This window comes from Lonchura striata, chromosome 21 (assembly GCF_050655825.1).
Source record: "Lonchura striata isolate lonStrDom1 chromosome 21, ASM5065582v1, whole genome shotgun sequence".
Classification (NCBI taxonomy): Eukaryota; Metazoa; Chordata; class Aves; order Passeriformes; family Estrildidae; genus Lonchura; species Lonchura striata.
Genome location: NC_140723.1, coordinates 8,529,673 through 8,540,131, shown reverse-complemented (window position 1 = coordinate 8,540,131; position 10,459 = coordinate 8,529,673). Strand labels below are relative to the sequence as shown.

Below are 10,459 nucleotides of genomic sequence, written 5' to 3'. Positions count from 1 at the left end.
GCGCGGAGGCAGCGGGCGGAGGGACGGACAGCGCCGTGCCCGCGGGAGCGCTGCGCCGCGGAAAGCAGCGCCACGGATCACCGGGGCTGTGCCAAAAGCTGCCGGGTTCCGGCTAACCGGCCTCTACTGCTGACTGCGCTCCCCCTCGCCCGAGAGCATTTCCCTGCTGCCTGGCACGGCTCCGGACCTGACCTCACGGGCGGGCGCTTTCTGCTGCCGCTCTGCACAGGGACACGCCGCCACAGACCGTGTCTGCTCAGCCCCAGATCACCGCTGCTCAACCCCAAATCCCCCCTCCTCACCCCCAAATACCCGCTGTTCAGCCCCAAATCCCCCCTCCTCACCCCCAAATTCCAGCTGTTCATCCCCAAAATCCCCGCTGCTCAACCCCAAATCACCGCCGCTCAGCCCCAAATCACCGCCGCTCAGCCCCAAATCACTACCACTCAGCCCCAAATCCCCACTGCTCAGCCCCAAATCCCCGCCGCTCAGCCCCAAATCCCCGCCGCTCATCCCCAAATCTCCGCTGCTCATCCCCAAATCTCCGCCGCTCAGCCCCAAATCCCCGCTGTTCAGCCCCAAATTCCAGCTGTTCAACCCCAAATCCCCGCTGCTCAACCCCAGATCACCGCCGCTCAGCCCCAAATCTCCGCCTCTCAGCCCCAAATCCCCGCTGTTCAACCCCAAATCCCCGCCGCTCATCCCCAAATCCCCGCCGCTCAGCCCCAGATCCCCCCTCCTCACCCCCAAATCCCCTCTGCTCAGCCCCAAATCCCCGCTGCGAAATGAACTCGCAGCAGATCAAGGGGACGAGCAGATGGACTACCCGCGAGGTGGCACCAGGAGAACAGGGCTGACAGCAGCGGCGGGGCAGGCGCGGAGCCGAGGCTGAAGCGATTAATCAAATGTGCTAAGTGTAATAAACGGAACCTCCGCGTCCTGCTTCCTCTAGCACTGAGGGAGATGCTTCCCAGGATGCTGGAAAAGGGGCACAGCAAGATGGGTGATTGGTCTGGAGCAGCACTCTTGGGGAGGATTGCCACCATCCTCTTGCTCTTTGGCTCTTCCACTTGTCCCACAGGAACCAGTTAAAGGAAGCACCCAGCAGCAGCAGCAGCCACCAGGGCATCGCTGTGACTGGTTTCCTCTGCTGGTGTCGTGACAGAAACTGCCTGATGCTGTCAGAACTGCTGCACATCGAGTCCACGGGAGGCCAGGATGAGCAGAGGGATGGAGCGCCTCTCCCATGAGGGGAGGCTGGGAGAACTGGGATTGCTCAGCTTGGAGAAAAGAAGGGTCCGGGGTGACGCAATTGGAACTTTTCAGTACCTTTCTCACCAGGGAGCTGACAAGGAAGATGGAGGGAGACTGGAAAAAGGCCTGGAGTGCCAGAATAAGGGGGAATGGCTTCCACTGCCAGAGGGCAGAGCTAGATGGGATACTGGGAAGAAATCCTTCCCAGTGAGGGTGGAGAGGCCGTGGCTGTCCAGAGCAGCTGGGGCTGCCCCTGGATCCCTGGCACTGCCCAAGGCCAGGCTGGACGGGGCTGGGAGCACCCTGGGACAGTGGAAGGTGTCCCTGCCCATGGCACAGAGGGCATTGGATGAGCTTTAAGGCTTCTTCCAGCCCACACCAATCTGGGATTCTGGGATTCTATGAATTTCTAATTCCTAGCTCAGAAGGCACATCCAAACAGCTTTGTGAAGAACGCTAACAAAACAGTCTCAGGAATACAATAAGAGGCTTCACATCACAGGGGTTTTTAAGTTGTGTATCATTTGTGCAGAGTCAGGACAAGCTGAACCACAGCTCAGCACAGGGAGGAGCTCACAGGAGTATCCCCAGTATCTTCTGGGATGTTTGGCTTCTGGCACATGAGGATTTTTACTAGGAATGACACAACCCTTCTTTTATATCTATTTCCTGCTATAAACAATTCCATACAAAGCACTTCATAGAAATGCATTTTGTTATGCAAACACACTAAAAGTGGGAAAACAGCATGAGTACATAAACTGATTGCAAATGATTAATGAGGCAGTAATTAGACAGAGGAGCATTAACGGTCTATGAGCAGTTCAGAAAAGCACAAGGCACATGCCAGCCAGGGAGCATCACTTGTGACACCAGAGACAAAGCGGAGACGGAATCAGTGGAGACCAACAGAAAACTATTTTTCCAGCACAAAAGACAAGAGACACAGACAAGTCACCTCCACCCACTGGTAGGACACAGAGCAGTTAGACATGGAGCATAGATTCATCCCAACTAATTTTAAACTTTTTTTGTTAGGAATGGAGTTGTCCCTCTTGGTGTCTGTTCCAACTTCCAACACCTGCAAGGTGTTTTTATATTGTTCTAGTAATTACGAATCAGGAGATTTTAAGACATTTCCATTTTGGACATGGGAACTGACAGAGCAAATTTGAAGCTTTTAAGCTATTGTAATAGGGGGAAGTCTGTTTTCTACTTTCCCAGATCTTTTTTAGCAGCATGAACTTGCTGACAAAGAGTTATATGAAATTCAAAATAATATTTTCTTTTTAAACATAAATGAGTCTTGCAGTTCACCAGCCTACTTCCAGACATTCCTGCACTTTGATACCAGCTTCTGAAACTGAGAGATATTCAGGCTCCTACAATTTGGGGTCATCCAAAAGTCCATCAAACACCACCACATGCCACATCAGCAGAAATGCAGCAGTGCTCAGGCACTTTGACGAAGTTTGCTTACGACAAACCTTCTATTTCTCAGCAAATAAGAACAAGTTCTTCTCACCTCATCCCCCTCCAGCGAGTTCATGAGATTAGAGCCTTCCTGAACTCCCTGCCCTCCTCATCTGCGGTTGTTTCATTTCTTTCTGCTGCTCCTCTCTGGGAGGGAGGGGCTGGGACTTGGGGGCACAGGCAGTGTGAACATTCAGGAGCACCTGAGGCTACCAGTGTGGTACTGTGTGTCTTCTGCTGCTAACACGGACCTCATCTGGCTTTTTGGGATTAGTGATTTTTCCCTTCCTTCTTTCATTCCTTCCTTCCATGGGATTCTTGCTGAGAAACCGTCTGTATTTTACTCCTCAAATAAAGAGGCAGAAAGAAATTACAGACTGAGGGATTTTGTTATTTTTTTTCAGATCAGATGAACATTCACAAAATCACTCAAGAAGGGCATTCCCAAGTGCACAAGGCTGTTTGGTGAACAAACAAAGAAGATGGTCCCGCCATCTAGGACACTGGTCTTGCTTTTAGTTCCCTGATCTCTCTCATGGACTCTCAGAGACCCTGTGTGGACCTCAGTCATGCTTCAGTTTGTACTGGAAACCTTCTGATTACTAAAACAAACAGGACAAAGGAGTTAACGTAGGCTGAAAAAAGAGATAGCCTGGGATAAAAGAGCTAATAACAACTGGACATTCAACAATCAAATTAATAATTTCAATCTCATTCTTCACTTGATGCTGTATGGTAGTAAGTATTTCTACACCAAGAGCAAACTTCCTACCCAGAGAGCACAAAACTGATGATACATGTGCTCAAAGCACTGCATTCAGCACACCAATGTCAGAAACAGTAACTCCCCCAAGCCTGTCACTGTCTAGCAGAGCACTGTTTGGAGAACAATGAAATTGCTTTCATCTAATTTAATAACAACGGTGGTGTCTTGCTGTCAGAGTGGTCTGCTAATGGCATGGAGTCTGCTTCCGGACAGGAATTGCCCGCTGATATTATCAGTTGTTGTAAACTGTCTTGGCTGGGAAGTCAATCATTAACTCTGGTCCCCATGTCATAAAAACATCATATTGTAAGCTTGACTCGCTTAAGGCTCTCACTAATCAATCAAGCATACAACAGGAATACAGCAACCCATAAAAGGAGCCAGAGGCTCGGGAAATCCTTCAGCTAAGGGGAGACAAGCTGCACCGAGGTTTATCTCCATGGAGAAATCCACTGACAAGCCAAACAAGGAAAACACCTCGTCAGCTCCTGGAGTACTGCAAGCTGAGGCAGACGGTGCAGCGCCCGTGGCAGGAGGTGCTGCAGAAATGAGTGGAGCAGGATCCGTAACACAAAACTCAAAACGTGAGAAGAGAGTGGGATTCTCTGGAGAGTGTACTGGAGAAATGGAGAAGCCTTCAGGAACAGAGAGAGACAGTCCTGCTGCCTTTGAACCTGCAGTTTTGGAACAAGACTCTCCAAACTCAAGGCCACTTGCTCTTCTAACGGACACAAACTCTCCTGAAATGAGCACGTTGGAACTGAACCACCAGTGCTCAGACACAGCCACCCTGGATATGGACTGCATGATCTGCTTCAACAAGTACAGCATCTACAGAGTCCCAAAGCTCCTGGACTGCCAGCACACCTTCTGTGCCGTCTGCCTCAAGCTGATCCTCAGGAAAGAGGAGAACACCTGGACAATCACCTGCCCTCTTTGCAGAAAACCCACCTTGGTGTCCGGAGGGCTCATCCGCACACTCCAGAATAAAGAAGACATCCTGGAGCGCTTGGAGAGCCTTGATTCAAACCCTGAGATGTACATCTGTGCCATGGGGCTGGGTGGCAACAGCTGGACTCGGAGCAGCCAAGACATTTTGAACACAGAGGAAAACAGCCCAGCACACAGCAGCCTGGCTGTGCAGAGACTCCTGCTGCTCCTGCTGCTTGGGGTGATCCTCACCATGCTCATCCTGCCCTTCATGTACTCAGGGAGGGTGAAGTGGGTAATTTGTCTCCTGCTTGCTTTGGGGTTGCTCATGTCTATAGTGCTTTGCTGCACTCCTAAATTCCACTGCAGGTGCAAGAAGGACTCCCCTGCCTCCTGTGACAAGGAGATCCACGTTGTTACTGTTGCCTGAAACAGCTAACCTGCCTGTCCCGGAGTTCAGGGACTGGACCAGTGTGCACACTGGGCACACCAGTGAATTTTGGACTTAAAAACAATCTCTCAGAGAATAAATTCAACAGTTGGCTGAGCTGGCTCAATGCCAATGCACACTCTTGTTAAATTTCATTTCTGCAAACAAAATGAACTATTTATATGTTGATATTTATGTGTTTTCACTTCTTTTTTTTTTTTTTTACTAGTAATTGTGGTTTGCTTTTGCCATTTTGTTCATGTCTGTGTCCCCTCCTGATCAGCCCTGCAGGATGTTATCTGGAACACCTGGGAGGTGATGTCCTGCAAAACCCCGGGTTGCTGTTCACACTCTGGACACATGGACACCTTTCCTTGGGACAGTGTGGGAAATAAGGCTGCTAAATCAGGGAGTGGGTGTTTGGAAGAGAGTTGTTCTAACCCAGATTATCACCGTAATCCCTGGTAGGGATGGGAAAAGGGGATGTCAGTTGATGCTATTTGAAGTTACACACAAAATTGGAGAGGAAGAGGTAAAATCAACATTCTGATCTTGAGTTTGTGGTTTGCAAAGGGCAAGGCTCAAAAACCTCATGACCCTCCAAATTCCCCACATTATTTAGCACAGAAATAGTTCCTCTCAACTGAATTCCTTTATCTGGCAACCTGCAGGACCTCTCTTCTTGCCCCCTTTTACACTGCCCTTGAAGATGCTCACAGAGGTAAACAGAAATCTATTGACTTCTGTGCCACACCACGTGATATTTTTAAATGGAATGTCTCCATTAAATTTAAATAATATGAACTGCTCATTGACTTCTTTGTTTCAATTTCTCATGGACAATTAATGTCAAAACAATTCCTAGTTTCCTTATTGACAGGAATTGCAGCTGAGAAAGCATATTAAGGTCTCTACAGAACTAAGTTGGTGAGTAAAGCAAAGCAGTAAAGTGTTGGAGTATTCCTTCATTTAAAAAAATACTTAGGTGCTAAGAAAATACCCTGAAACCCAACTAAAATTAAACTGAGGGAAAAAGATTTCTCTAGTTAAACTGTATGTTTAAGTGTGTCAAGTATCTCAAGAGACCTTGGATCAGGTAAATATTTGTGTTTGATAAGAATGGAAACTGATGTCCTGCAGTTCTCAGTATATAAATACAGAGTGTCTCACAGCAGATAAAGCAGATTAGACTAAGAGGGTAGGAGTTCTTGTGCAGCTGAAGTCTTGGAAAACACAGGTTTGTTTTCTGCTAGGAACAGGAGTCTTCAGGGGAAATAAATCCTTTGGATTTTCTCATCTCTTTGGGCAGCAACTGCAGGCTTACTGCAGAATACATATGACATTTGCTAATAATCAACCACAAAAAAAGCTTTCCAGTTGGGAAAAAAAGGCAGGTAGTTTTAAACCCAAATACTATATTGTTCCAAATATAAAAACTGGACCAGATATTTACCTTGCACTTGACAAGTCTTAAAAGCTCACAGACAGACAATATTCTTGTTGAATTTCCTTCACCAACACCAGTGGGTGACGGGTACTGTAAAGGTCTGTGACAAATGAATTAATATTGGCCTGAACAGATCACTCACAAGGGATCCTGCCACCAATGTATGTTTTCAGCACGTGGGTGTGAAGAAATGAAAACAGAATGAACACAATCAGTGAAATCTGTTATTATGCTTCACCATGCCCCTCCAAAAGAGTTGTTTTATTGCACTACATTCAACAGAATCAAAAGAAAAAAAAAAAAGGTCAAGAGGAAAAGGCAGCATACAGAAGTGTGATTTCCAGTGTGAGACTGGCCCTCTGAAGGAATCCTTATGGATCCATAGAGTTATAGTTTCCTCTCATAGTGCAGCACCTTCCAAGCTCTCCTTCAGCAGTTCCACTGAAATGTTTTGCAGACCGAGGACCATGAACACCCAGGTGATTCAGAGTTCCCAGATGCCGGTGGCAGTCATGAGGCTCTGGAACCTGGTACCTTTTGATCAGATTCCCATCTGACAGGATAATTAGGCTCAATAACCATGCAAGACTTTGCAGCGGCAATTAAGTTTATAGAGAAAAGGTTAACGGGACTATACTTCTATTCCAAAATATAAAAGATTTGCTTGTACTTGTTTAATTCATGTTGATCATTTTGGTGAGAAAGTTTCAGCTCAGAGGTCCCGTGCTCTGTTTACCTTACCTGGCTAGCTCCTGATTTTGGATAGTAACTGGGTAATGCACTGTGGCCTGGGAGAGAGGAAATTATAATGAGAAATGGGCTAGGCAGCATCCCCTTATCCCTCGCCATCCCCTCATCCCTCGCCATCCCCTCAGGTTATCCCGGGGTCAGCTCGGTTGGTTGGAGCATGGTACTGACAGCACCAAGATCGTGGGTTTGATCCCTTCTACGGGCCATTCACTTCATGATCACTCCAGGAGCACTGCGGGTCCCTTCCAACTGAGAATTCAGAATTCAGAATACGCCGTGATCCCCTCAGCGCCCGCCAGCCCCTCGGCGGCGCGGCTCCCGCCCTCAGCCGCGCCGATGGCGCAGCGCCGGCGGGCAGGCCGGCCGGGCAGGAAGGGGCGGGCGCTGGCGGCGGTAGTCGGTGCTGGGTTCCCGTTCGCGGTGCTCGGCTCCCGGTGCTCGGTACTCGGCCGGGCCGGCAGCAGGTCGGGCGGCTGCGAGAGGGGCTGGGCGGGAGCAGCTCCGCGGGCTGAGGGGCGAGCGGGCGGCGGTCGCCTCAGGCCGCTCGCTGGCTCTCGCCGCCGCTTCCCTCCCCTCAGCGTGGCCAGAAGCGCCGCTTTCCGTAAATAAGCGCCTGTGATGGATCAGCAGAGACTTCCGACGTGAAGGACTTGTGGTAAACGTGAGCGCGGGCAGCTGTGGCGGTGTCCGCCCTCACGGCTCCCCCGGCTGAGGTGCCGCCTTCACGCTTCTCCATGTGCTGTTCCCTCTCCGCAGCTTTGCTCACCCGCTGTGAGGACATCGCTTCTCAGCCGCTGCTGTGCAAACTTCAGGATTAACTGAATTAAACACGCTCACTTTTCCAACTACTTATGCTTTGGGCTTCTCCATGTCCCTGTCCCCTGGAGCTCTGATCACTGTGACCCATCCATAATGCATTTTCATGTTTTTGCATTGAGACAGTACTGAATTAACGGCATTCCGTAATTATACCTTGTATCTACAGATTAAAAGCAAAGGATGTGGTGCTCCCAGCACCACTGGAGCCATGTGCAGGTCCCCAAAAATTCTCTTTTGCCCAAATGTTTCCACAGTCACAGCGTTGTGTGCGATGCATAACCACAAGTGGGCTGTGCTGTCCCCACTGTGCCTTACACAGAACGATTTGGCCAGCCTTGTCTTGAATAATTACCTACAACCTCATTAACTTTGGGAGGTTGTGGAGATGATGGTTTGGTTGCCTTTGTCACAGTTTAGTACAAACAAGATGCCAGCCTGTCTCTATTTCCTCTTTCAGCTGCGGGGAACCCGTGTATTGTACAGCTTTAAATCCCCAAAGGAATTATTATCTTTCTGCTTTCCAAACAGGATTGTGTTATCTGCTATATAAAATACATCATTTCTCAAGAAAACAAAGGGCTTTGTTTGAAAATTGAGAGCTGGAAGTGATAAAAAATTTTCTTTCAAGTGACAGTTCAGATTATGGCAATACTGTTGATTGCTGAATGACATTGTTCAAGGCACGGATCAGAATTCCAGTGCCATGAGATGTAAAAACTTTTGGAATAAATAACATTTGGAATATGTTTTTAACTCTCAATTCCCTCATCTTGGATTTGTGGCAAAACTTCTTGACCCGAGTTTTCTTTAGTAAATCACACTCTGCCCTTTTTTTTACTCTGTATGTCTGAAAATCCTATGCCCATTGTTTCTTATGTGTTTATAAGGAAAAAGATACCTGTGTAGAGGGAAGTACATTGATCTGAACATCTTCAGAGCAAAGCCTTCCAGAAACTTTCTCTGGATATTTTAGCTCCTCAGCACTCTGAATTGTTTGTTGCATGCCATGGTATTGCTCCATAACTGCTCCATATTTTATGTTATTAGGAAATTAGGTTAAACAGTTGTACTGCTCATAGATCTTTTTTTAGCTGCTTCACATTTCATATGAGTGCAAGTTAAAAAATCAATAAATCTGTCAGAGAAGGGGGCTTTATTTTCAGTGCTGTCTCCTATAATGTGTCCAGAGGTGAGCAGACATGACAAATAATTGTAAAATTATTGAAACTTTAGCATTAGATTATTCCTGGGAAAATTGATCTGGAAGTTTGGATGTTTAGGATTTTTGAGTAGGAAGACAGGACAGACACCTTTCTTAGAGGACCATGACAGATGGCATACAGATAATAAATTCTGAAAAGAGCAGCTCCTGTTGCAGTTTTTTCTTTTGGGGCTCTAAAACGATCCATAAATGGTCTGCATCCCCTGGGAGTCACTTGTAGTGTCATGGGCTCCTAATTCCTGTTTAGCCAGGGTGTGGAAGAAAGGAAACATTTTCATTTGAGCTATAAAATGAAATGGGTGATTTGGGCCCCTTAGAAACTGATTGGATCTTAAGGTAGTCAGTAGAAATTCCAGATGATGGAAGTGAGCCCTAGACCAGGTTGTTACCCAGGCTGAATTTGCTATGAGCTGTTGTCACCTCTGCCTGAGGTCTCAGTTTGCTGCTGGCACCATCATGGGAGCAGCTGGAAGCCTATCACTTGAAAATTTGCATATTTACAGTCTAAAAAATAATAGCTTGCCCCAGCTCACGATCCGTGTGGTGCAGGGATCTTACTTTTCGGGAAAGAGCAGTGGCAGGTTGTATAGAAGCAAAGCACAGCAATGACTGTGGGACACATCAAAATCCTTCTCAGAGGCTGTAGCTGGACTCAACTTTCCTAATGCTGTCAGCAAAACAAACAGGAGCAATTTGAGCTCAGGATGAGGGAGGAAAATTGTTTCCCAGCCAGGTGGTCCCTGCATCAGAGGCAGAGCTTTTATTTTCATGTTATTTTTTCAGTAAATGTGAGACTGATAGGCCTGAATGGAGCCCAGTCCCAAAAGGAATTTGTCCTTTTGCAGGTTGAAATACTTATGATCACCTAATATTGTGTAAAATATTTCAAAATTGGTGAACTGTTCTTCTGTGTCTTCTTTGGTCACAGCAGTGTGTCAAAGGCAATTTGTCTCCTCACTTCCTGGTTTCTAACTGTTTACTGTTGTTTTTGGTTTTTTTTGCTGCTTTTTCCTCCTTGAACTTGCAGGTGAAAATGGCTGCGGAAGAGAAGGGGAAAGGCTGGGCTTCGGAACAGCAAGAGGCGGCTGAGCACGGCGGGGAGAGCGAGCCGGGCGTGCTCCTGGGCCGGCGGCTGCCTGAAGCCGGGAGATTCGCGTACGCGGCGCTGTGCGGCATTTCCCTCGCCTGGCTGTTCCCTGAAAACGAGCAAAGGTACAGCTGCAGCGAGGCCTGACAGGCCAGGTGGATTTTGGGGGGTGGCTCAGCCAGAACTGGTGTCAGACCCCGTGCGGGGTCTTCTGAAGTTGGGGGAGTGGAAGAATCTGTCTTGCACCTGTAAGGCTTTTACAATTCACCACAAAACACACC

At 47.9% G+C, this 10,459-nt stretch overlaps 2 protein-coding genes across 5 annotated transcripts in view; both read left to right on the top strand.

The window, feature by feature from the left end:
* The first annotated feature begins 5 nt into the window (after nt 1-5).
* On the top strand, nt 6-7,898 carry RNF186 (ring finger protein 186). Its single transcript, XM_085559036.1, has one exon. The coding sequence runs from the start codon at nt 3,933-3,935 to the stop codon at nt 4,851-4,853; it is 921 nt and encodes a 306-aa protein (XP_085415162.1). The 5' UTR covers nt 6-3,932; the 3' UTR covers nt 4,854-7,898.
* A 2,226-nt stretch (nt 7,899-10,124) lies between these two features.
* Nucleotides 10,125-10,459, top strand: part of TMCO4 (transmembrane and coiled-coil domains 4) — a 34,320-nt gene continuing 33,985 nt past the window's right edge. For all 4 annotated transcript variants that reach the window (XM_085559028.1, XM_085559030.1, XM_085559029.1 and 1 more), the window contains exon 1: nt 10,125-10,303. In XM_085559028.1, coding sequence (XP_085415154.1) covers nt 10,125-10,303 — 179 coding nt within the window. The remainder of the gene's footprint in view (nt 10,304-10,459) is intronic.

Bases quoted from the DNA above. Each gene is read 5' to 3' on its own strand.
- RNF186 (XM_085559036.1), top strand. From the start codon at position 3,933: ATGGAGAAATCCACTGACAAGCCAAACAAGGAAAACACCTCGTCAGCT.